The sequence below is a fragment of the Nematolebias whitei genome, chromosome 5 (assembly GCF_014905685.2).
Source record: "Nematolebias whitei isolate Nwh7 chromosome 5, NemWhi1, whole genome shotgun sequence".
NCBI lineage: Eukaryota > Metazoa > Chordata > Actinopteri > Cyprinodontiformes > Rivulidae > Nematolebias > Nematolebias whitei.
In genome coordinates, this window is record NC_056502.1 from 6179726 (window position 1) to 6206965 (window position 27240).

The 27240-nt window shown below is 44.9% G+C and overlaps 1 protein-coding gene across 4 annotated transcripts; it reads left to right on the forward strand.

Moving 5' to 3' along the window:
• Positions 1–26648, forward strand: gramd1a (GRAM domain containing 1A). Of its 4 annotated transcripts, XM_037676104.1 has the most exons (22): positions 1–87; positions 1136–1231; positions 5069–5913; positions 12900–13119; positions 14722–14742; positions 14854–14938; positions 15911–16014; positions 16087–16182; positions 16363–16443; positions 16581–16699; positions 16795–17101; positions 17689–17857; positions 19121–19273; positions 20693–20814; positions 21033–21175; positions 22867–22970; positions 23089–23313; positions 24337–24421; positions 24625–24636; positions 25634–25741; positions 25843–25963; positions 26051–26648. In XM_037676104.1, the coding sequence occupies exons 3-22, from the start codon at positions 5453–5455 to the stop codon at positions 26150–26152; spliced, it is 2838 nt and encodes a 945-aa protein (XP_037532032.1). In that variant the 5' UTR covers positions 1–87; positions 1136–1231; positions 5069–5452; the 3' UTR covers positions 26153–26648. The 4 variants fall into 4 exon arrangements, with proteins under 4 accessions (XP_037532032.1, XP_037532033.1, XP_037532034.1 ...); XM_037676105.1 differs by lacking the exon at positions 24625–24636; XM_037676106.1 differs by lacking the exons at positions 1–87; positions 1136–1231; positions 5069–5913 and adding an exon at positions 1921–2309.
• The last annotated feature ends 592 nt before the right edge of the window (positions 26649–27240 follow it).

The following is a 27240-nucleotide window of genomic DNA, read 5'->3' on the forward strand; positions in this document are numbered from 1 at the left end:
GATTACAGCAGGACACGACACGCTGCCTGGGAAACGACTGCCAAGTCACTGTGCTGCTCTGCTGCTGAAAGTCAACCTGACAGGAAGGTAAGAGCTGCAGATCCAAACCTTCTCGCAGGTTCTGTTCTGCTTCCTTCACGGCTGTGGTTTGATCAGTTCCAGGTGCTGGAGTCTGACAGATCTGCTCCATAATGTTTTCTGTTTTTAACCCACAACTTGCTGACTCTTAACTGTTGGTTTGTTTGCACGGATCGTAACGCTTGGTCACATGTGTCTGTAAGTTTCAACAAATTATTGAGGGAATAATAAATAAAACTCATCTTTTATGCCTCATGTTTAAGTCAGGTTCCAGGATTTTGGAAATGAATTCAGCTGTGTGAAGAAGCGGTGTTGTAATTCAGAAAAGGACTTAATGTTTGTTTTTCAGCTGGAGGTTTCATGAGTCCTGCAGTTCCTGCTGCTCTGATAAAATCTGCTGATATCACACTCGCGTTTAATGCCGAGTTCACACAAATGTTGTGTTCACAAAACACATTCAGCACTCACTGGATCTGCAAAACAAAAGGCTTTCAGAGAAATCTTCATAAACTAAAGGAGTCTGAAGGGATGAAACGAGGAAAACTCAACTAGATGTTTTTCTAAATTAAAAGTAAAACTATTGAGAAATTGTTTCTGTGAACATCCAGTGTGGAGGCTGAGCGCAGTGAACTCATGTGTTGAAGAAGCTGAAAATGAAGGTAAAACAAAGGCTAAAATTAGCAGAACGGCAGCTAAAAGCTAAACCTTCATCAATAAGCTGAAGTAGATTTCAAACAGCCCAAAGTTTTTCTAACATTTCAAGAGTTCGTTCAATTCAGTGAGGTAAAAAATGTGACACAAGTTAAATATTTCTAAAGGTGTACAAACATTACAGAATGTAATGCCCAAATGAGCATTTTGATTTGTTATTGATCAAAGTGGCTGAAAGGCATGTGCATCTTAAACAATGAACAATGAACAGGACAACGCTGACTCAGTTTAAACCCAATAAATGTGTTTTTATACGGATGCAAACTCATGACCTGCTCCTACACTTGCAGCAGACATTAACATCTGTGCATGTTGTATAAAAATGTGTTTTTGTTTTTGTGTCCAGCTGCAGGGAGCTGGACGCTCTCCGTCTCCGGGGAGGACATCTGATCTGCTGCTCCTGTGGGATCAGATGACATGATGCTGCTGCTGCGGGAAACAGGTCGTAAGAGTCCATTTTGTTTTAAACTCTGATCATTTTCTTCATTATTTAGATTATTTCTGCTTATCAGGGCTTTGATAAACACAAAGAGAAGCTAAAACTAAAATGTCTGCACACACAAGAGGTCGCTGTAGTTCTATTCAGTTGAAACTCATTTGGTCCCTTTAAATCAACTCAGAAATTAAGTCATATTAAAGACATTTATGTGTTTTTTGCTTATTTTGCAGTGTTAAAACTGGTCACTGTGGCTTCATTAGAGTGTAAAAATGTATTTTATTCAGGATTAAAAATGGCGTTTGCAGCAAAATAGTATTGGCAACGAAGTTTAAGATTGGTTTAATTTGTTTGATAAAATCAAATTTGGTTTCGGACTGATTTTAATCCGTTTTAGTGGCCTTTATGCGGTGTGAACGCTTCTTCTCGCCACATCTTCAGGTACAGTTATTTTCCGGACCATACCATAAAGTTTGCTCCGGGGGGGTGTTTGTTTTATTCTGTTTACGTTTTATCTTTTTTTATTGAAAAATGTATATAATTTATGTTTCATATATTAGATTTTTATTTAATGTGTTTCAGAATTCTTGATTTAATTAAAACAAACCCGTGTGGTTCGGCCTTTAAAGGTTCAGTTTCTTTGCGAACCCCCCTCTCCTGAGTTCGCTCGTCCGTTAACTGACTTCGTTCCTTTTCTCTTTTCGACAAAAACCGCTTTTGTTCGGAACTTTAACCCGAGCTAGCTTGGCTCCGACGCTAGGCTGAGCTCGGTGTTTATCAGTAAATTGAGTTGGACCGATGTGTTTGCCGCAGTGAAGTGAAAATGGAGGAGGTCGGAACTGCGTGTGGAGTTTTTAGTGCTGAAAGTTAAGTCCTGCGGGCCTTCTGGGGGGGTTCGGTGTGACCGTCTGTAGCCGGCTGCGAGCTAACGGTTAGCCGGCTGATGCCCCCTCCTCCGCCCGGGAAGAATGTTGATGTGTTCTTGTGAAAAACTGGATTTCAACATCCCATCCCGGACCGTGACTCGGCTGGTCTTCGAGGCCGAACAGGACGGCAGGAACGCGGGGAACTCGTCCAATGGGAGGTAGGAGGCTAGGCTGGAGTTGGGAAGTTTCTCTGTGTTTGGCCCGGTTCCTCCCGTGGACCGGCTCGGTTTGTGGGTCAGGGTGTCTGTGAGGATCTGCTCTTCCTTTTGTGGGACGGTTGTGTTGTAGCAGATGGTTCGGATTTCATGCGAGAATATAAAAAAAAGTTCGGTCCGCTCGCAGATTATGGCTGGATTACTCTGAACAAACAAGTCTGGGCTCAGATTGTTCTTGTTCAAACAGATCAGGCTGAGACTTTCCCTGCAAGCTTTGAACACGCACAATGGACTGAAACGGAGACACAGAAGTGTCCCTGTTGGACACATCGGCAGTCCAGACTGTGGTTCTGGTGAGGTTCTGGTAAACCCCGTTGATGGCGGCTGTTTGTGTGGGAGGTGTGTTTTTAAAATGGGTGTGTTGTTGTTTTTATCATTTCTTGCACTAGAACTGTTCTGGATCTGTCAGTGGAACCAGTCCTGTTCTGCTCCGAGAACCACGAGGCAACTTTTTACCTAGCAGAGCAACGCGAGGACATTGGTCAATTTGTCCTCCAGCTGTCGAAGCCTATAGCAGCTGAACTAATGGAAACCCAAGCCAAACCTAACTATAGGATTTATCAGAAAGGGAAGTCTTAAAACTGGAAAATGTGTCAGCCTCACGGTCAGAAACTGGAAGTTGGTTCCACAAGAGAGGAGCCTGATAACTGAAAAATATTCCTCCCATTCTGCTTTTGGAAACTCTAGGAACCACAAGTAAACCTGCAGCCTGAAAGTGAAGTCTGTTAGGAAAATATGAAACAATAAGATCTGTAATATAAGATGGAGCTAGGTTGTTGAGAGCTTTGTAGGTTAGAAGTAAGATTTTGAATTCAATTCTGGATTTGACTTGGAGCCAATGGAGAGACGCTAAAACTGGAGAGATGATCTCTCCCAGTAACTCCAGTTAAGACTCTGGCAGCAGCATTTTGGATCAACTGAAGACGTTTTAAAGAAGTATTTGGACACCCAGATAACAAACCATTGCAATAGTCCAGTCTAGACCTGAAAAATGCATGAACCAGTTTTTCTGCATCATCTTTAGATCAGATGTTTCTAATGTTAAGTGATATCACGCAGGTGGAAGAAGGCGGTTCTAGTAACGTTGTTAATGTGGGGGGATAAAGGACACGTCCTGATCAAAAATAACACCAAGGTTTTTAACATTAGAGCTGGAGGACAGATCGTCATCCTGAGAAAGTGAAAGGGTGCAAAATTTATTCCTAAAATGCTCAGGTCCAAAAAAACCAACCTCTGTTTTGTGTGAGTTTAAAAGCAGAAAAGTAAGGCTCATCCAGGGTTTTATGTCTTTTAAGACATGCCTTCTAATCTAAGTAGCTGATTGGATTTGTTGGGTTTCATGGACAAATATAACTATCACCGGCATAACGATAACAATTTATCTAATGCTGTTTATTAACTGTACTGCATGGAAGCATAAGGCAAAGAGTATTGGTCCAAGCACTGAACCCTGAGGAACTCCATGACTAACCTTGGTGTATGAAGAAGATTCATTATTTACATTTACAAACTGGAAAATATCAAATATGATTTAACCATTTTAGAGCAATTTCTGTCATATAACCATAACTCCTACTACTACCACTCTTAGTACTAGTACACACACACACAAAACTTCTCTAGTTTTTAATACCTTACGTTCAGTGAGCTAAACAGCTGCCCACATTTTCAGCAGCCACCTATCTACTGTAGACACAGGATTGCTACATAGTTAAAAAAAAAAAAAAATGTCTGGAATTTGAGTAATTTGGTCGTTTCCAAGTCTGGATAGTTTTGGAGAAATGTGTTTCTAAACTTGTGTTTCCGAAAGTTAAAAATCGAAAGTTGACTGACAAATCTGGATGTTTGAATCTGAAAATGTCTCGTTTCTAAATGGGGGGAAAAATGTCTAAAACCTGAAATCATGATGTCACTTCCTGCCATCAACGTTTCAGATGACTTCACCTATGAGCCGACAAATGAAACACCCACCAGGTGTGTAAATGGGTATGTGCTTTCAATCGGATACAAAGGCACCAGGTGTGTTTACCTGTTCTTTACAGGAACAGAATGGGAAAAAATTATTTTGACCATATCAAAAGAAGTTTAAAAACAAATAAATAAATGGGAGGAGTCAGATGATTCTTAACCAGAGATCTAGTTTTTGGTGTCCCCTCTCCCACAGTTACTGTCTTTTTCAGTATGTTTGAGTTTACAAGAAGAAAACTGGACTTTTAGTTCGACTGACTCGAGTAAAGTGAAGGACGCTTTTTTAAAATCACTTAGGAGTGCTGATTGTGTTTTTAAAGACCGTCTGATATGAAGCTGTGCGTCTGCGTTTTATCATTTTATTTTTCTGCACCTCTGAAGCTGCAGTGACCAAAGTCTGTCAACTCTGCCAACTTCTGAGTTAATTTATGGGGGGTTTATGATCAACCTGAGCTCTAAAACAATCCAGTTTTAGTCCTAAAGGAATGCAGGTGACATATACTCAGCCTCTATAAATAAATCTTATCAATCCGTCCTCTAATGGGACAACATGACATGTTCCCAGAACCATCAGAGCAGCAAGAAGACGGAAATAAGCCGACCCTCTGCACATCAGTTGGCAGAAAAGTTCTGCTCAAAACCAAAATATATTACTTCTATATATTTTAGAGATGTGATGTGTTCAGGTGGGACAGTGATTTGAATGCAGAGTCTCTGCTCTCTCCACTCCTCAGGTAAAAACCTGCAGATCTGATTCTGTCTCCAGCTGTAAGGTGAACCGGGTCGGGCAGAACCTCGTCTGAAGCTCGGATTCAGAGTCTGAGAGTGAGGAGAGGAGATGCTGGGGCTCGTCAGCTGACGTGATGGGACATTTTCACACATCTTTGCTAATTTAGAGGACCAAGCATTTGACTGTTAAACTCCTTTTGCCTCCTTTGGTGTGGAGAAACGCCCCCGTCGGTTTTGAAACTTCTGTGGTGGAACGTTGCTCTTTGTGTCAAAACCTTTTATTTCACAGGAAGAATGACCCATGGCTTGTTCAGTCAGAAGGCAGCTTCATGTTAATGAGTCGGGTCTCTTTTTGACACTGAGAAGAACCGGGACGTGTGGACCAGAGGATGACCATGTCTTCTCCTGTGAGACCAGGGGCTTTCACTCTGGCTCAGCCCATCCCTGTCCCAACACTGACCGTCCTGCCGCCGTCCTCAGAAACGGAGTCCTGGTCCCGCTCACCAAGTCCCAGACCATTGCGCTCCGGGCGCCTCAACCGGTCCCACTGCAGCAGGACCCGGACCAAGAGACGCAAAGAAGGGGATCGGGGCTACGTTTCTGACCCACAGGGGGGGAAAACTCCACAGATTGTAGTGGAGGAGTCGGCTGAGGGAGGTCTGGTTCCACGATGCAGCTCCTCGCCTTTCGGGGCGTCTCAAAAGGAGGGAGTACAGGGCGAGGACAGCCCGTCACATGACCTCCTCCTGCCGCCGGTCCGCTCCTGGTCCCGTAGCCCCTCGCCCAGCCGGCGGTCTCGTTGGTCTCTCAAGAGTCTGCTGAACAAAGACTCAGACGGGGACAGCTGCAGGTTAGTGTTCTGGGTTCAACCCAAACGACCCGCCTGCAGGTTCCACAGAACTAAAGGCTACAGAAATACTGCACAAATGTTCAGAAAGGTTCAGAAATGTCCGCTCCGGTTTCCAGAGGTTAAAGCTACTCGTTGCAAATTCATGACTCATAATTTTTATTTTTTTAAATTGATGGGTATCTTTATTGATGGGTGAAGTGTCATTAAATTAAAATATTGTAAACGTAAATTGTGACCGGATGACGACTACACGTGTGTTTGTTTAGCTACTGAAACGGCTGGCGTGACGGAGAACGGGTCAAACATTTGTTTACCTACAGCAGCCCAAAGGCCCAGTTTCCCCGGGCTGCGGGTCGTTGTCCATCATTTTCTGGATTGTCTCCTGAAAGTCTCCAGAAGGTCTCCCGAGTGTCTTATGACTTCCATTAGGATCTCAACTTCTTCATGTAAGGCGTAGCGGTTGAAATGGTCTCAAAGTTGACGAGGGCGTCTCTGACCCGTCTCTTGAACAGGAGCTCTCTTCTGACAGAAAACATCCGAGGTAAATATCCCGGTTTGAAAAAGTATTTTGGATCAGTCTGTCCTCATTTGAAAAGTAAACTCTTAGCAGATTAAATTCTATGTAGGGTAGCCATGACACCAAGAATGCAGTTTTTCAAATGGCGCACATGAAAACGTGCTGCGATGTTTAACAACTGTCCTGTTAGATTGTAGCACACAAACAGATTTCAGTGCAGTCGAAATGTTTTCATCACCTAGACTCGCAACATTCGCAGCTCCGTGAAGTACCACCTTTAATAAAGGTCAGTCACGTGACGTGTTTTCATTCAGCCAGGTGCTTTGTTTACGTTGTGTACGGACCTGCATTTCCAAACTCTGTATTATTCTATCTGGAAACCTAGAGGAGTGAAGTCTTTCAAAGTGCTTTGTGTGATGACATCAGGAGAACTTGCTTTGGGTTTGATTGATTGGGTTTGATTTCAGCGTTTACAATCAGAACCTTTAAACTACTTATCTGACGTCCAGCAGCAGCAGCACATAAAGCTGAGTGGATCAGAACAGCCCGTTCCTTCTGTCAGCACTAAGTTTTATTGTTCTGTAAAACCTCCGACTCATTTACATTCAGGTCCAGATTTACCAGCAATTTCAGACCGGCTTCAACCGGTTCTTCTAAGATAAACCTGCACTGAGAGCGTAGGACCTGCAGATGATCCGTTTCAGATGTTGGTTTACCGTACGGTACGACGAGATGTTTCATACGCAGCAGCAGGGTCAAGTAAACTGTAAACAAAGAGGAGCAGATGTAAAGAGGAGAACAAAAAAACTGAGCTGGGTCAGTCAGAAGCTGGAGGCGGGGAGCCGAGCTGTTTATCCTCCCTCAGAATGATGACATCACCTCCAGCCAATGGGAGCAGGCCGTGGGTCTGATGATGTCATGTGGGTCCAATGAGAGGAGGTTGTGGTGGGCTGCAGAGGGTCTCGCTGCTGTGACCTCTGCTCTTCATTCACACTTGGTTTTATAGAACCACTGATATGGTTCTTCTGTGCATTAATGTTCCACAGCCGGGTCACAGTCGGGACTCGTCTGAGGGACTGAGCCGAATACTTCCCCAGCTACCTTTTAGCATTTACCTAGCCTTTTGCTGCCTTTAGCATTTACCTAGCCCATGGCTGCCTTTAGCCTTTACCTATCTTTCTTATGTCATTTGACTGCTTTTAGCTCCTTTTCTAGGTTTAAATAAAAAATTAGTTCCAGCTTCTGCAGCTGTCATTCAGCCTTCACACAGAATTCAGCTGAAAGTGGAGTCAGGAGATGTTTATGCTGAAATATGAGTCCCTTTGCTCCTTTAAGAAAATTGCAAGAATAAATCTCACTTTACCCTCAAACTTAAGAGAAGTCCTCGGCCATCAGTATAAACAAAACATAGTTCAGTTTTAAGTTGTTCATTTTGTGTGTTTTCATGACTTTGCAATGAGTGACTTTAATCAAACTCTTAGAAAATAAACCACCCAAGATGGCCGCCACTGCCAGCTGAACTCAAACCCAAGTGGCCAAATCTCAGACATTAAGCTGAAATTGGGTGTGGTAGTAGCTGAGAGTCACTCCCAACACACATCCAGTGCACCTGTTGGAGGCAGAGGGCGATGTGCATTCCTTAATGGAGGCTACTTTTTATTTTACTCTCTTTAATTTACTCTAAATGTGATGAAGTCAGAAATATTCCCAGGATATTTTTAGTTGTATCACTCAAGATTATTAAAACGGCGGGTGATATGCGTTCATTTGATGTTACTTTAACTGTCTAGGCTCTTTTCATGTTTGTCTTTGTCTCCCAGAATTTACAGTAGGTTAAACATGCACACGCGTGTGCGCGTGCGTGCGTGTGTACAGTAAACGGATGCTCCTCACCGACTGTAAACATGTGAACAAGTCTCCATGAAGTCATCTGGAACAGAATGTGACGTTCGGCTCCATGGACTCGGGACAGATTGGTGTTTATTGATTATCTGCTCTTTATTCATCACTGATTAGCTGTAATCTGTTTCCAGCCGTCGTCTCTGGTTCTGGTCGGGTTCAGACCCTCTGTTAGTTGATGGTTTTATTCACGGCCGTGTTCTGATGGGGGTTTGGACTCCTTTCTGCTCGTCTGAACAGGAAGCTAAGCCGAAGAGTCGCGGTAACTTCTCGTCTATTCGCCCACATCCTGTGCTCCGGTTTCTTCTGCGGGTCGTTGATGAACCTTCAGGAAAGCAGATTACTCCGAGGGGCGGGGGGGCCTGCGGGCCCGGCTCAGGCCAGACTGGATTATGGTGTGGACTCTAATCCACAGGGATGGACACACAGATTGAGGGTGAGGGGATTGGTGGGCTCTGGACTTGGGCCAGGTGGACTCGGACTCTGAGTCTTTTTCTGGATGCAGTCTGAAGGCTTTAATCTGAAAAATAAACAAAATATTAGGATTACAGCAGGGTTCATACGCAGCCAAAAATAAAGGATTTATTTTAAAATTTTGGTCTGGATAAGTAAAATAAAATTATCGTGTTGCTCAACAACTTTAATATTTTAGCAAAGATGCTGCTGCTGCACACATGGAGATTTAAAAAAAATAAATAAAAATTTAAAATAAAAACAGGTAAATAAAAAACTTTTATTCATTTTCACAAAAATTGAAATAAAACAAGTATTTCAAAATATAATCTGTACTAGTAGGTGATTGTTTATTAAAGACATTTTAAATAATTTTAAAGACAAAAATCAATTAAATATATTTTAATGAGGGCAAATCTTTCCTACAGCCAATAATTCAACATAAATGTGCAGAAAATGTAATTATTGTTTACGACACAGTAAATAAAGTCATCTTAATTCAAGATGGCTGCCACAGCTAATCCTCATCTTGAGACGAGTCAAAAATGTCTCCAGTTTGACAGAAATTGAGAAATTGGCCCCAAGTTTGACTGGATTAGAGACAAAAGTCCAGACAGAGCGCTGCTGGAAGAGGCTGAAGCTGTTTTGAAAACAGCTAAACATTAGCTAAAAGGAGCAACATGGACTGTAGTTAAAAGCTAAAACAAGTTGTTGGGTTAAAAACGATAGTTAGAAGCTATATGCTAATAGCTGCAACTAGTGAGCTGAAAAGAGCTAATGGAAACAAAACAAGAATAAGCTAAAAGGAGATAATAGGCACATAACTATAGTTAGAAGCTAAAAGAAATTAGGCACAACACAGTAGCTTGAAGCTAAAGGTAGCAGAACTGTAGCTAAAAGGAGCTAATGAGCAAAACTGTATAGCCAAAGCAATATAAAGCAAAACAGTAGCTTGAAGCTAAATGTTGCAGAACTTTAGCTATAAACGGAACATTAGTCATGTGAGCCAGAAGCTATGAAAGCTAAAAGGAGAAAATATAAAACGGCAGCTAGAAGCTAAATGTAGTAAAATGGTAGCTAAAGTAAGACAAAGTTAGCAGAAGAAGTTTGATTATCAACTAAAGACTAGTTGATAATCTTTAGTAAAGTCGAAGCATGAAATCGGAACTCAAAGCAGAACCTCGAAGTTCTGATGGAGACTGTTTCAACAGAACCTTCATGTTCTGATGGAGAACTGTGAAGAACAGTCTCAGCTGTGGTCACACGCGGACACAACTGATGGTGTCGGTCCAGTCCTCCTGATCTGAGAGCAGACAGACCTCTGACTCCTCCTCCTCCTCCCCACCTCCTCCTCCTCCTCGGCTCCAAACGGATGAGGGGACAGGCTCAGAGGCAGCTCGTTCCCGGCTCTGTCGGTCGGTCCAGGCGCAGTCCGTCGGTCCGGTACCAGCGGGGGTGCAGAGGAGGGGCTTCGGCCGCGATGGGGAATTAAAATCCGACCGCGGGACGGCGGTTCTGGTCCTGGATTGTGGTCCGGATCGAGGCCGAGCAGCGGATCACCATCGGGGGATTTAACCCTGAACCGGCGGGCCTGGCTGGATCCGAACCTCCTCCTGTCATGTTCGAGTGAGTGTTTGAAACCGAACCGGGTCCGAGCCTGCAGCGAGCCGTTAAATGAATCGGAGGTTCCGTTCAAAGTGCTGGTTCCGGTCCTTTCACCGGCCGGCCTGCTCCCTGCAGGTGGAGGGCAGATTATTTCAGCTGTTCTGGGTGAATATTAGCAGATTATCTAATCTGAGAGGAAACATCCTCATATCTGTGCAGCTGATGGTTTATGGGCCCAAACTGAGAGGTTCTGCTCCGGGTTCTGGTCCTGGTTCCATCATGCTGCCTGAGAATTTTTTTATTTTGGTTTATTCCCTCTTTATAATCCCAACCTGTGAGTCATTTTACTGCCTCAGTTTAGAGATTTTAGACTTTATTCCCTCTTTACGAATGCTACCTGTTGTTGAGGTTCTGATTTTTCACCTGGGTTTGTCTTGACTTCTGGTCCGGTTCTGGTCTTTCCATCTCTGTTGATCCCGTCTGCTTCTCATGTAATCCTCTGTTTTTTCGGACACGAGAACGTTAATGGGCTCTCTGGTTAATTACACCATCGGCACTCGGGCAGACACTTGGTTCTGACCCGTTTGAGGAGAAGAGACGGGCTCAGAGTGATTTCTACATTAAATTAAGTAAATTAAATCTGAGCTGTTCTAACGAAGCCGCCGTTATCAGTTTCCTCAAGGACGCCGACTTTAACCCAACAATTCATCCAGAGTTTCTGTTTTCTGGCTTTGGTTGTAAATAAAATCCATCAGACTCTCGCCGCGTTTACAGTTAGGATGTTTAATCGTTTAGATTCTGCTCGGACAGTGCTGGACCGCCTCGGAGGTTGTGGAAAAGTACCAGCATGTCCACATGACTCCGACACAAATGATAAAAACACAGATAAGATGGAAACGTGGACGTGTGATTTCTTATTGTCTTTTTAAATGAATGAACCGACTCGGTTCAGCGGACAAATGAGAAAGAAGCCCTTAAACATCCTCTTCTGGTTTTAGATTTTAACTTTAGTTTAATTCTTCCTAACGGCTCTAGTTTAGCGTTATAATTTAAGCAGCAGATTCATTTAAACGTTTCCAAAAACTCAACGTGAATCAATATTTTAGTAACGGTTCCAACAGGCCGGAGCACAAATCACTGCGTTTTACTCATTTATTATTTTTAGATCTTAAACAAAATCATTTTGGCGTCAGAAGGACGTCATTTTGCTTTTTGTATGAAGCGTTAGAGTCCTGTCGGAACAATAATCTGCAGGATCCAGTGGAAATGGATCATTTTCCTGTCGGTAAATCAACTGATCGTCACATTTACACGGAATAAACAAGGTTTTAGGGACAAAGTAATAAAAACGTAAACTATTCTCGGTGTTCGTGGGACAGAAGAATCTGTTTATAAAAATAAGTTTCTTTATGAATCATTTCTTATAGAAAAATGTACTTTTTTTTAACTTCTCGTTTTCATAGTTGAGATTTATATTTTAATGTTCTTATTGGTGCAACTAAAAGTAAGACTTAAATTAAAGTTTAAACTTTAATGAGCCAGGAAATGAGGTTAAAAATTAAAGTGATAAAAGCCAAAGTTTTAAACGCAGACTGTGTGATCTGTTGGTGCTTGGAGTCTGGGACGGGGAGGACACTCGGCTACTACCACACCAAATTTAAGCTCAGTATTTGTAAATCAAGTGGACCCAAAGGTTGAAGCTTTAGAGCTCAGACCAGAACCTGGAAGTTGAAGCTGGAACCTGTGGAGGCTTCACGGGGACCACTTCAGATATGTTCTCCAGACGGTGGCTCTCACCATCCTGATGTTTGATTAAATATTTGTTAACATCTTTAACACTCTGGATTTCGGAGCTTTTTGCTTTTCGTTCTGGTTCTGGACACTAAAAACGTTTTAAAATGTTCCGACAAAGATGGCCGTCACACGTTTGTTTATTGCGACCCGTAAAGCAGCTGAGTTCTTCTCGCCGACGCTTGCTTTAATTTCTGAAAGCTGGGTGGGACGTGGCCAGAGGCGGTTTAAAGACGGAGCTGTCTTTTGCTCCTGAAGAGCCTTCAGACTGTGTCTGGGGGGGGAGTGGGCGGAGCCTAAAGCTCCACATCACCAGTGCTCAGACCCTGGTTCCAGAAATCCAACATGGCTGCTTCTGAGAAACACTTCCTGCTGGCTTCAACTCCTGTCATCAAGAGAAGGCGAGGACAGGTGGTCTGTTAGCAAAATAGCTCGGTGGCGGCCATCTTGTTTTGACTCGGTTTTTAAATGATCTCTATAGTTTTTTTTAATAATGTGTTTATAATGACAGTGTGGTGGCGTCATGATATCAGTATTATGGGATGTTGTGTGTCATGTGTGGTTTTGTTTTGCTTTCTGTTTAGATTGAACATTATTTGAATTATTTAGTTGATTCCCCCGGTGGGTCGTGGTTTCACTCAGAACGAGCTGATGGTTCTGATGTTTCCGGTCTTCAGTCCTTCTGGACTAAGTCCTTTTTTTTTTTTTTTTCTGTCTCCAGCACAGCCAGCAACTCTCCACGCAGCACCCCGGGCAGCTCTCCCTCCCTGCGGCGCAGGGTCCTTGGGGGAGGCAAGGCCAGCGAGAGTGAGGGGGGAGGAGAGAAGAGCAGCGGAGGAGGAGGAGGAGGTTCTGACAGCCCACTGCCCTCCCTACCCTCAGCCTCCTCGCTGTCGTCCGCCTACCCGCTGGCTTCCCGCCACTTCAGTCGTAACGCCAAGGTGAGGCAGGATGGTTGATGTCATCTGTGAACGGACGACTCGGACCAGGTTTCTTCAGTCCCTGTGGTTCTGAAGACTCGTGTCTGTGTCACGATGATTTTGAGTTTCAGAACAGAAACGGTGCGAGCAGATCACAACGACACGAAGCTGCTTTTATGAATGTTTGATAAACACTTTCCAGTCATTTAAATACCTGCGCAGGTGAACCCACCTGGCTGCTCTGTGCTTCATGTAAACGCCGCACCACGCCTGCGCTGCGTCCACACGGAGGAAAAACGGCAAAAGGGTCGAAGTTTCAAACTTTACTAAACCGAAGGAAATCAGCTGAACATGAAAGTGTGGCGTCTCTGCAGACTCTTTACGACGACACAAACTGAACCCACCTGAACAAGTAGAGTTAGAAACGCCTCAAACTGGAGCGCTAACGACGTGCACGGCACAAAGATGCTGCAATTAAACCCGTTTCATTCCGCTCTGTGTCAGACACAAAGTCCTGACAGACGATAACTTCTCCTGGTCTGAGGGAGTTCAGGAGTTTCCAGGACAAATGTTGAGAATAAGTCGACGTCGGGAGCGAGGATTTGATGAAGAAAAGTTTGTTAGTGGTTTAAATTAATCGAATCATCAGGTTTATTGGAATAAATCTTCTTTATTAAACAAGAAATTTGGTCCAACTCAGTTTTTATCACCAGTCTTAACTTTTTTTTTTTAGATTTTTTTCCTGGATTATTGAGCTTGCATCAGGATATTCAGTAAACTTTGTCATGACACGTGCCAGGGTGCAATCACACTCATCACCTGCTGCTCTCAGTCTCCCTACTTAATTACACAATTAGAATTTAAATGCTGTAACATTTTAAATGAACTATCCATGCATGGATTGTTTATTTAAAATGTTACAGCATTTAAATTGTAAATTGTAGAGAAGCGCATCAGGACATCGCGCTTCACACAGCTCTGCAGCACGGAGCAGAAATTTACTTTTTGATCAATTACACGTCAACAACTGAACATAGAAGTTCTAAAATAATTAAAAATAACTTTTTTAACACGCATATTTTGTGATTGACATTTTACATTGTGACATACTTTGAGTTTTAAGTTGGAAGACAAAAGTTGATCGGTGCATCTGGACAGCAAAGGGTTAACCCTTCATAAAGCGATGCAGCAGGAGAAATGTGTGCGTGTGGCAGAGATCATGACAGGCTGCGGGAGAAGCTTCCTCCTGCACTTGTGGGCTGCACACGGGTGCAAATCGTTTAAAATAATTTATTGTAAATAAACAATTCGTGTCTCATCCATCAATCAGCCAGTTGTGTCATGTCTAATCTTACTTTGAAAAGCCACGAATCGGTGAAAAACGAACCGTGACGTAGCGAGGGACTACTTTAATGAATGCGTGTTAAGTTGCTGTTATTCCAGCAGCTCATCGTTCAGGTTGTAAGAAGGAAAACGGGAAATGAAAAGCGTAACGTTTCAGCGTTGCATAAAACCTGTGGAAACCTTTTCAGCTCGTTGCTTCAGCGCTCATCTTTCCTGTGTGAAATCTGTTTCTGTGATCGTTTCCACAAACGTCTGATAAACGTTCCGTTCTGTTTGCAGAAAATGCAGAGCTGGTACAACGTGAGTACGCTTCGACGCCGTTCTGCCTCAACTTCCTGTCCCAGAAAACATTTATCCGTTTTTGATTGCAGTGAAACTAAATGCGAGTTCTTCTCCTCCCGTGCTGCTCAGGTTCTCAGTCCTACGTACAAGCAACGAAACGAAGACTTTCGTAAGATCTTTAAGAAACTCCCCGACACGGAGCGCCTCATCGTAGGTGAGTGACGAGGAGCACGTTTCGTACCCGTCAGGTGTTCAAACAGAATAATCCCAGATTATGTGAGCTGTGAAGACTCGGCACAGTCCTGAAAACCAAAAAAAGATTCAATAAGACGTCTGAAATCTGGAGTTGTTAATTTTTACTCTAAAACATGGGGTGCCCATTTTTGTTTCCTGCAGCTGAAAGGCGAAGGCAGGTGGTGATATTTTTGCCTGTTCGTGTCTCTGTTAGCAAAATATCTCATGATCCAGTGGATGGATTCTAGTGAAACTTTGAAGAATTGGTCACTAGACGTTCACCTACAGCTGAATTACTTTTGGAGTTAGCCTGATTAAAGATGGCTGCCACAGCCAGGTGCCCTTAGAAAACATGAACATGGTTATAGCTCAAACGTTTTGCAGATATCGAACTGAAATTTGGTGAGGTAGTAGCTGAGTCGCACTCTGACCGTGAGATTGCACATAAAATTGTCAGTTTGTGTCAAACTGTTACAACTCCATCTAAAATTTTGATTGAATACGTTAAAAATTGTACCGTAGTGTACGGTATTTGTAAGTGCCTACACAGACTTGTGATGTCTTGTTGCTGCTGTGAATTCTGGGAATTTTAAGGTCAGATGTTAAAGTGCCTGCAACGTCAAATTTTTTAAAAATAAATATGAATTAATTTTGGGGAAAAAAACATTAACGACATATATTACAAAAAAAAAAAAAATCACATGGAGATGAGCAGTTGTTGAGATGTTCTCGTGCACAGTTACAGGAAGTGATGTCAGTTACAGGAAGTGATAGCTCGATCTGTAAGCGGAGGCAGCCATGTTGCATGTTTGTCCGCGCACGTTAACTGCAGTTTTATTAGAAGTTATCAGGCTTCAGGAGAGATCGAGGAGCTGTTGAGCTGAGTTCTGGTCCGGTTTGGTGTCGGTCTGTCAGCTGACCTGATTTCTGTTCCTTGTTTTGGTTTTCTCAGATTACTCCTGCGCTCTGCAGAAGGACATCCTGCTTCAGGGTCGCCTTTATCTGTCAGAGAACTGGCTGTGTTTCTACAGCAACATCTTCCGCTGGGAGACCACTGTAGGTCCCGCTGTGCCCACGTGCAGCTCCGTCCATGTGGAGCCACGTTCTCATCCCACTCTCTGTGTCCAGATCACCATCCTGCTGAAGGACGTCACGTCCATGACCAAGGAGAAGACGGCCAAACTCATCCCCAACGCCATCCAGATCAGCACCGACAACGACAAGGTACGGCCGGACCCCTCTGTGGGCCGCAGCGCCGGACAAGCACAAAGTGTTTTTCTTTCTTTCTGCTGGTGAAGCAGGACCGAACCAGCTGACTCAACTGGATCTGCTCGGCCTGACGAGGAGAATTCACATTCCTCATGTTTCTCCTTCCTCTCGGTTTCCTCCTTCCTGTTTCCTCAGCATTTCTTCACGTCGTTCGGGGCGAGGGATCGCAGCTTCATGATGATTTTCCGACTGTGGCAGAACGCGCTGTTGGACAAGGTACCGCCTCCTCGCCCTCAGAGAGCCACCGAGACCTAAACAAAGGCCAGAGGGCATGGTTATGTCTGTGCAGAAACCGAGCTGAGGCTCCCAGAACCAGAACCAGAACATACAACTCTGCTTTCTGCTTGTTTCAGTCTCTGTCTCCCAAAGAGCTGTGGCACATCGTGCACCAGTGTTACGGCACCGAACTGGGCCTGACGAGTGAAGATGACGACTACGTCTCGCCCACGGGTGAACACATGAACGGACTGCTGTGAGTGTTTTTAAGGTTTTCAGCTTCCGGTAACGACCTCTGACCTGCGGAGCAGCTTTGAGTGATTTAACTCCCGGCTGTGTTTGCTCTTTCAGACCGGGAGACGAGTCGGTGTCGGTCACAGACCTGCTGGACCTGAGCTCCGTGTCGGTTCCCTCCACCGGCAGTTCCCCGCCCCCCCTGGTTCCCTGCACTTTAGTTAGTCCTCCATCGACCACCAGCCTCGGCGGGACCACCCCGCCCTCCTCGTCGTCATCATCCTCCTGTCAGCCCGCAGAGGTTCCCTCCTCATCAGGAAGCAGGATCAGCTCAGAACCTGTGGAGCCCAGTCCTCCCAGCTCGCAGGGCTCTCTGCCGCCCACAGCGCCCGCCAACGGCTCGGCCTCTGCAGCCGTTTCCTTCGTAAGTCTTCGCGTCTGCAGCAAAAGTCCTGAGCCTTTATATTCTACCAAAGAAACGAACACACTTTTAACATTTTATTCTTTGAAACCCTCTTGGACAAACGATGGTCAGGTTTGAACATTTCAAAGCTGTTTGGATTATTTTTCTGTTCAGTTTTCTGTCGGGTTACTGCAGACGAGGTCAGATCAGCTGAAAGATGGTTTTATCTCGCTGAGGAGCAAGTTTGTGACAATAAACGGTGAATTTTCTGTCGCAGCGATGGCAACCAGTGAGCCCAATCACAGCCAGTTTTTTTAAATGACAGCCTGTTTCTGTGAGCACGGCCTCCAAAACTGTGTATTTGTTTGTGCACGTGCAGATTACCCACAGAATAATCTCTGCAGTTTTCTCAGATATTCTCAGGACAGACGACACATTCTCCTGGTTTTACCAGAAATAATCTGATAAAGTTTTTTGAGAAACTCAATCTGAGCTGAGAGTAAAAACAGGATTCTGCTGTCTGACTGACTCGGTGCTGTTTCATCTGACCTCCGACCCCTCTACAGGTCATATGATCGCTTCAGAAGTGTCGTTTTTTTCTGAATTAGACTCTGGAGGAAGGAGGAGGAGGAGGAGGAGGGGACAGTCAGCCGGAGTCGACCAATCAAATGCTGCCCCCACCGACCTGCAGTCTGGGAAACCTCTCCTTGCTGGACATCACAAACGACGAAGAGCTGCCCACCGACCCGAGCAACTCGTCCGACACGCAGGAAGAGAGTACGTTTAAACCCAGAGTTCAGATTTCACCGGGTCAGAACCACAGACCAGAACAAGGGTGTCCGACAACGTCTCTAAAGCCCAAAGTTTATGCAACCAGAAAAGTAATTTCCTGTGAAACTGCAGCGTGAACGCTTATCGCTGAATGATTTCTGCTGAAAGTTTTCATCTTTGAACTGCTGAGTTTGAACAGCTGACGTTGGCTGAACGCAGGAAAATAAAAAGTGTAGAAAAGGTTGAATGAGCTGAAATAGGCGGAGACTGAATAGATCACAGAAAATATGAAATTAGCAAAAAGCTGAAAGTTTTTACAAAGCTGAAATTGGCAGAAAGATGCTGAAAGATCATAAAATGTTGAGATTATTCAAAAGAATCCCAAAAAGAAATGGCAGGAAAAAAAAATGAAATTAGCTGAAAAATCACTAAAGTTGCTGAAAAAGTCTGAATTCAGCTAAAAGAAACTGAAATGAGCAGAAAAATAGCTGAAAACACCTGAAATGTGCAGCAAGAAGCTGAAGGAAGCTAAAATTAACAGAAGCTGAAGGGAGCAGTAAAAAATAAACGGCTGAAGGAAGTGAAGAGAGTTCCATTCATTTTCAATGAGGAAAACATGGCCGCTAAATATTTCAAAAGTTTAAACGGCACAAAACAAACTAAAGTCTCTGCAGGAAAGTCTTAAAAGAGCCGAACGTTTTGAGACATGAAGTGATGAAGTAGAACAAAAACTGAAGGACGAGCTGAAAACCAGGTCTGAACAACGAGAACGGTTCTGAAACCTTCAGAGAATAATAATCTGACGACCCGACATCTAAGCTGAACATGTTGGTGTAAAAATAGTTAAAGTTCTGGAAACAGCAGTTCGGTCCATTTTCCTGTGACCCGTTTAAACTCTGATGCTGGTTCAGCTGGAGGTCCAAACAGGACTTCATGAGCAGAAACCTTCTTCCAGCGAGAACAGGAAGTTGTTGCCGGTTGTTTCTCCGCAGAGAGCTGCCGGCTGCGCAGTTCTCGTCTGTTCCCACGGTGCTGGTTGTGGTCCGGTTCAGGGGTCCGAGGCCTGGTTTTAGCCTCAGTCCATCTAAAAATACTCCGTCTGGATCTACAGAACCTTTCTGACCCTTCAGATAAAAATACCTCTGGTTTAAATAAACATTTAGTGTGAATTTAAAGCACAGAATCTGGTGTTTTGAGGTTCGGTCCATCTGCGATCAGAACCAGATGAAGACCCACATCATCAATGTGCTTTCTGTTTTCGTGTCGCAGCGTCGGGCGAGGTGGAGTCGTTCTGCGCCGACCTCAGCGGGCGCCTCAACATCAACGCTGTGGTCCGGATGAGCGTGGACAAACTGCACGACCTGCTGTTCTCTGCGGACACGCACTTCCTCCAACACCTGTTCTCCCAGAGACACTTCACTGGTAGGTCTGCAGGCCCGGAACGGTCCAACGTGGACACCCTCCATGTTGGTCTGAACTCCTGTCTGCGTGGTGGTTCTGCTGCTGGTGTGCGGTTCTGTAAGTCATCCCAGCGGAACGTGCAGGAACTTGTTGTAGATTAAATCCAGTTTTTCCTGCTCAGGCGGCGTCGGTTACAGCTCAGATTGTTGTCCCGGCTGCCGGCAGCGGACGACATCCACCCTTTGTCTTACCGACTGATGCCTGAACGACTGATTTGGTTAAACTTGATTTTTATTTTGGTTTAGATGGAAGAGACATTTTAAATGGTAAATGGACTGTACTTGTATAGAGCTTTCTATCTGATCAAGATACTCAAAGCTCTTTACAGCAATCTGTGTCTCATTTACCTGTTCATACAGCTCTATACTAGATCTATACAAAGGTAATTGAACAAATCATTCTAAAGAGACTAATCAGAGCTCTATCACATTCAAACACTGATGGGACACACATCAGAGGCTATGAGGGGTTCAGTGTCTTGCCCAGGGACACTTCGACATGTGGATGGTGGATTCGAACCTCCAACTTTTGCATTGGAGGACGACTGCTCTAACCACTCAGCCACAGCCGCCCATTTTACTGCTCGTCTTTTCTAATGTCTGAATGTTTCTGTACAGACGAGACGACTTGTGGTCTATAGAAATGAACTGACGAGAATGAAACGAGACAAATGATTTTAACTTGTCAGCAGTGAGGTGGACACGTCCCAGGTTTAGAGACGGGTCCACTGTGGTTCTCCTTTTTTGTCCAAAGAGTTTGACTCGCATTCTGTCCTACAGATGTCTTCAGGGACATTTGTGCCTTGTCTTTATCCCTAACCCTCATCATCCTCATTTCCGTCCTGCAGACTTGTCCTCATCTTTAATCGTCCTCGTCTCCGTCCTGCACACCTGTCCTTATCTTTAATCGTCCTCGTCTCTGTCCTGCACACCTGTCCTTCTCTTTAATCGTCCTTGTCTCCGTCCTGCACACCTGTCCTTATCTTTAATCGTCCTCGTCTCCGTCCTGCACACCTGTCCTTATCCTTAATAGTCCTCGTCTCTGTCCTGCAGACCTGTCCTTATCTGTAATTGGCCTCGTCTCTGTCCTGCAGACCTGTCCTTGTCTCTAATCGGCCTCGTCTCTGTCCTGCAGACCTGTCCTTATCTTTAATTGTCCTCATCTCCATCCTGCAGACCTGTCCTTGTCTGTAATCGTCCTCGTCTCTGTCCTGCAGACCTGTCCTTGTCTGTAATCGTCCTCGTCTCTGTCCTGCAGACCTGTCCTTGTCTCTAATCGGCCTCGTCTCTGTCCTGCAGACCTTTCCTTATCTTTAATTGTCCTCATCTCTGTCCTGCAGACCTGTCCTTGTCTCTAATCGTCCTCGTCTCTGTCTTGCAGACCTGTCGGTGGGTGAGTGGCAGCAGGACGGCAGCAGTGGGACCACCAGTCGTGTCCTGAGTTACACCATCACCCTCAACAACCCGCTCAGTCCGAAGACGGCCCCCGTGGTCGAGACGCAGGTCTGTTTCTGACGAGTTCCTCTGATCTGTTGTAATAAAGTTTATTTCAGATATTTATTGGTCTTTAGTTGTTTCTGTGGCTCGGGCTTTGATGTGGAGACGTAAATCAGTTAGTGGAGGAATCTCCAGCAGGAAGTCGTAACTCGTTTCAAAGTTTAGCTGCAGAGTCACAGGACAGTTTTCTGACCTTTGACCTCCATGTTTCTTCCCGTCTCCAGACGTTGCATAAGAGTTGCTCCCGAGGCGAGTGCTACGTGGTGGACTGTGAGGTCATCACCTCGGGCATCCCGTACCAGGACTACTTCTACACGGTCCACAGATACTGTCTGACCTCCGTCAACAAACACAAGAGCCGACTCAGGTGGGTTCGGCTGCTGTGCCACACAAACACTGCTCAAAATACACGAACTATCCCTTTAAAGTTGAGTGACATCAGGATGTTATCTCATCATTTTAACCCAACCGTTCTGCTGCTGTTCACCACGAACGTTAAAAAGTTATCGAGTCTTTGCTGCCGTTTCTGTCCTGTCAGCCGAAGGTTGGTGTGTTTGTTTTGTTTTTCTTCGGCTGTTAGCTTCAGCTGAGGTTTTAGCTTATTTAGAAACTCACAGAGCTGATCACTGAAACTCCAAACTCTGAGAAAATCCTACGTGTCAGCATCAGTCAGTGTTTCAGCCCAGTGAGTTGTTTTAATCAGCTAAAGTTTAAAATTTACAGCCTGTCTTTGTTCACAGCCGGTAAAACTCTGTTCCTGCCCGTTCTTTGCCTGCTCGGCTCGTTTTCTGCACGTTTATGATTCACTCTGCTGGTGGACACTCTGTAGACAGGCAGACGTGGACCCGTTTAAATGATTACGGGTCATCTGCGAGGTTCAGCCTCGACAGTTTCTGTGTGAAGAGCGAGAGCTCCAGATTTTACAGAAACTAAACTGAGCGGTTCCAGAACGTGGGGCGACGCCCATCATGTTTGATTAGAGAAGTTGTTGCACAGATTTGTTTAAATTTCGAGCCTCTCGCTTCTTGAGAGGCGTTTGAGAATCCAGGGACGGTTTGGATCCTCTGACATCAGCTCCAGGTAGAACCTTCAGCTGCAGTTTGGTCCGTTAACGTTTTAGTTACGTGAAATTTACATCGCAGACAAAATGTTCGTCTCTTAAAATTAAAATTTCAAAGCTTTTTTCCCCCATAACGTCTCCTTACTGTATAATGTATTAGTTTTCAGTTTTAAATGAGTTCAGGTGTGTTCAGACCGTTTCACGCCTGACGGCTGCAGCTCCACTGAACGACTGTTTGTTCAACGATAAGAGTCCAATCTGGGATTAGATAAGAGACGGAGAAGAGAGCGAGCTAATGATTTTTACTGAGCACGCCGAGGACGACCGTGTGGAACGTCAGAGGGTTTGAAACCCGAGACCTGAGGCCGACGGGTTTCTTCTCGTTTTTACTCCTGATTCTTTGTTCTCGGCAGCAAAATAAATGATTCACTCTGAGGTTTGAAGTACTACATACCAGAACAGAACCCGTTTTAACGTTTCAGCGGTAAATTATTCCCTAGAATCCCACATTAGCAGAGTTTAATTACTCGAAGCGGCTCTTAATGTCAGCGCCTGGAGCTCAAAGAGCAAAGGTGTCCTGCAGACACGTTACACATTCACAGAAGAAGAGCCAAAGTTTCTGCTCGGAGACACGGCTTGAAGGAACGAGACGTAACCGCGCTGCTGTTGACGCCTCGGGACAAAGTAAAATCACTTCTTGCGTCCTGCTGAGGAGGACTTCAAACCCTGAACACCAGAGCACTGCAGCTGTCGTAGGCTCGGTCAAAATCCCGTCTGTTTTTAAATCGAAGCTTCTTTCCCCTGAACGTAAACAGACGGTTAGTTTTGTTGCTGGTCTCTAAAAGAATCCAATGAATGTTGAGACTGGAATCTGACTCGAGCTGCAGAATGTGTCCATCTGAGACGAGGTTTAATTCACACGGCTCACAACCAAAGCCCGTCTCCAGCCGTCCCCTGGTTCTGTTCGGGTTTTAAACCTCCTGACTCTTCTTGTCCAGAGTTTCCTCAGAGATCTGCTACAGGAAGCAGCCGTGGAGTTTGGTCAAAGCGCTGATCGAGAAGAACACCTGGAGCGGCATCGAGGAGTACTACAGACACATGGGTGAGTTTCCTGCTGCCGGACGATCAGTAAACAATATTTATTTTATTTAAGTCAGTCCTGCTTCTGACAGCCTCCTGTCCTCCTGAATCTGTTTTTATTCATCCTCGTCTCCCTGCAGAGAACGAGGTATGCAAGCTGGAGATGCTGCTGCAGTCTGAGGTTACCGTGGTAACCGCAGGCGAAGCCATGGGCGCTGCCGCCGCCAAGACTCCGCCTTCTCTGCGGCGCAGGAAACGCCACTGCTCCCGGAGGCAGAACGAGAAGGAGAGGGAGGGGGGCGGCGTGGACTCTGGGGGTCGAGGAGATCGAGGAGTCGGGGAGGAGAGGGACCGCAGGGAAACCAGTGAGTCAGCTGACCCAGAACTCTTTATCTGTACAGCGCTGCCCCCTGGTGGGCGGAGCTAATTCACACCACAGAGCTTTAGAGGTCAAACTCGGAGCTTATAAAATACTAAAATATCTTCATCAAACTACTTTTTAAGTGTTGAGATTTTTTAAAGGCTAACGGGAACAAACGAGTACTTTATGACCCACACGCTGATTTGTTAGCGACTCTTATCCGTTTCTAAAAGTCCTCTGGACATGTTTTAGACCTTTAAGAAAATAAATGTATTTCTGGGTTTAGGAGCCTGAATGTTTCACAGTTTGTTTCACCTCTGAACATGTTCAGGTGTGAGGACTCAAGTTTAAAGATCATTTAGACCCAATCAGGGAAAAACTGCTGGTTTCAAATAGTAAGAATGTTTTACTTAAATTAAATTTTACCTGACAGAAATGGTAGAAAACGATCCCCGTTTGTATTGTTGATGGTGTTTGTGTCCACAGGGGCAGCTGCTTTTATCCCGTTATTTTACATATATAACTCTTTAATTCGTCAAAATCAATAAAACCAGTTTACGTTAGAAGTTATTGATGCTCTTAATGATTTTTCTTGTTTTTAAAAGTCATTTTTGACTCGACCAGCCGCTGTGCATTAACCCACCTGGTTAGTTCATGTTATATAAGAATAATTTAACGAGTTTACTCGCTTAACTCGAGGCTGACAGGAAAAAACATCTTAAAGAACATTCATCCAATCTGACGAACTTCAGTTTACATTTCAGTTTTTCCATCATTGATCAGCAGTGACGATAAATTAAATTTAACGAACCGGTCATAATGTTTCGGCTCGTAAAGCTCCAAAGGGATCCTGCAGTTTTACTTGAAGTGGTTTTCTCAGACATCTCTTTCCCTGACAGTCAAAGCAGAGGGCTTGTTTCTCAAAAAGGAGGCGGAGCCTAGAGACTATAAAGAGTTTCTCTATGATCTCATGAAAATTCCACGTCTAGTTTCCTTACAGCGCTGATCCTCCTGTGTGTATTTTCAGGCACTCCATTCATGAAGCTGGGTGAGCGCGCACGTGTCGGAGGTCAGAGCAGCATCTCCACCATCCTCCTCATCGTCAGCTTCATGTAAGCTCAGATCCACTTCCTGTTCATGGCGCCCCCCGCTGGCTGTTCACCTGCATGAACTCCAGTGGACATAACTGAGCGTGTTGTTGTCCCTGAGTGTCTCCAGCTGTCTCTGTGTCTCATTCTGACTGACTTTTCTGCAGACTAACGTCCTCACTGTCCCTCTGTGTCTCTCTTTTTCTTCTTCTCTGCCGTTCTGCTAGGATCTGTATCAGGTTGGTATCAGAGGCTTCGCTTCTCCACTGGCTGCTGAAACGTGAAACGCCCACAGTTTCTGTCTGTTAGCGTGCTTTCAGATCCAACATGGCCGCTCCCTGCATCGCTTTCATCGCTTCCTGTTTGTTTGACACATTTTCACTGCAGGTTTCCTGCATCACATCACCTCTGAGCGTTTGCTGCTCAGTCTGAAAGCACTGACTTTGTTTGTTTGTTTGTTTTGTTTGTTTGTTTGTGTTGAGACCTTTTCTCCCTCAGTCTGTTTTCCTGAAACAAATCAGAGTTGTTTTTATTGAAAGAGCAAATGCAGGTGAGGCACCAACTTTAACATTAATACAAACCTTAGGGTCAGGTCGCCAGCATCCGTTACCGTGGCAACAGATACAGGCCCAGTTGCCCACTCTGAGGGATGGGAGACTGGGCGTCCACACTGAGGGACAGTGAATCAGTTGTAGAGCTACGTCCTCTGGTGACTCCGATAGTATTTACTTTTTCTTCCACTGGTTGATGAGATATTTTGCTAACAGCCAGATGCAGGATCACAAACCGGATCGCCCTCATCATTTTGCTTAAATTACATAAAGAAACAAAAATAAATGTTTAAAAACTGTTTGTTACAAAAACTAAAACTCTGTACAGATCAAACCTTAAATGTTAAAAACTTTTCTGTTTATTTTAAGATAAAAGGAGAAATAAATTACAACTTTATTTAAAAAAAGTCATAAACTGAATTTAATTTGAATAAATGAAACGAATAATGTTGCACCGAAGTTCAAAAGCAGTTAATATTTTAATAAGTTATTTTTATTTCACTGCCTCCTGACAGATTTAATTTAAACAATTTAAAGCGTTAATCGTGTTTTTTAATCTCTTTAAAGTTTAACGGATGATTAACAAATGAAATAATCAGGAGATGATCATCAAACGATGCTCCTCTCGGTTCCGTTTGGTTCTGTTGCTCAGCGTGTCTCTCGTGTGTGTGTTTGGACCCGTCAGTCTGGTGGTTCTGGTGGCGCTCAACATGCTGCTGTTCTACAAGCTGTACGCTCTGGAGCGGGCCGCTCACACTCTGGAGAGATGGCACTCCTACTCTATAACTGACAGGTAGGCACACACCTGAGGGGGCGGGGTTAAAGTCCTGATCTGGGTGTGGATCGGGGATTCTTCTAGACTGTGCAGGTTCTGACCCGTTTGTCCCTCTGCAGCCCGTTGCCTCAGACTTCAGGGGAGTGGGCTCAGGTTCTGCACCTGCAGAGACAGTTCCATCAGGCCCAGCTCGGCAAGTGGCAGCAGGTTCTGCAGTCCTCCGTCACACTCCTGGACCAGGTGAGTCCGCCTGTCGGAACCCCGAGACGTGTTGCTCTTCAGAACCGGAGCGACCCGACGAGCTTCAGCTGTTGCTTCTCCTTTCAGATGAAGCAGTCGTTGGAAAAACTCCACCGGAACATCGTGGTCCCGGAGGTCCAGCAGAATCCGTCAGATGATGCTCCGGCAGAGTCTCGGACTGAAACCTGAGGCGTCCAGAACCACCCTGAAACCGTCTGTTAGTACTGATCAAAAACCCACTTGGGTTGGGACCTACAGGTGAACTACATTACCCACAATCCTCCACTCCTGACTGACTTGAAATGGCTTCCGACGCCTTGGGCTTCTTCCGGACCGAAGCTTCCAGAACCACAGCAATAATCCTGCATCCCATCTGTATATAGTGCACGGAACCGGGCCACTGGTGGGCCCGTTCGTGCCGCCCGCCAATCATTTCAGTTTGCTGCAGACTCCGCCCCCTCCTCCAGCCCGGGACAGGACTATGGACTCGGACTCGGACCACAGCAGTATTTATTGCCTCTGAAGTCTCATCCTGCTCTGAAGAAGTCATGTGACGGCTGTGCTGCGCTCCGATTGGCTGCTGAGTTACGGACCAATAGATGAGGAACAAAAACCCGTTTCAGCAATAATGAGAAAAGTTCTGGTTCTGTTGGAATGTTTCCAGATAAAAAAGGGTTAAATTAAAGTGTATGCGTGTGTGCGTGCTTGTGTTTGCGTGCGTGTGTCTGTTACATCATCAGATGTTACTTTTTCACGTCTTTGTTTTTGTCACATTTCATTCGACCCAAACAAACCGGACCAATCAGAACCTTTCAGGCCCAGATAAAGTAAAGGGAAGCAGCTGTTCAGTGTTTTTTTTTTTTTTATTTTAATTTTGTCGACTCGATGTAAAATATTGTGGTCCGGTCCTCCTCTCTGAGCCCGACCCGCTCCGTCGGGCCGGCGCCTGCAGCGGCTCGGCCGGGTCCGGCAACCTGAAGGTGCCGTTCGTTCGGAGCGGGGGGGGTGGAGGTTCTGTCAGGCTGTGAAGCGTGTAAAAACCTGCTGCTCTGCTGAAATGACAGAAATCTTCAGATCATGGATCTTCATCACAAAAAGAAAATAAACGTTTAGAAGAAAAATACGTTCAGCTTTAATTCTGTAAGAAAATTAAATCTTTAATAAACGACCGCTGGCGTTGCTTGAAGGAATGCATGTCACCCGCCACCCTCCATGGCAGAGTTAATGACTCAAGGTTAGCTGTGGCGGCCATCTTGGATCAGCTCGACTAAAAGTTA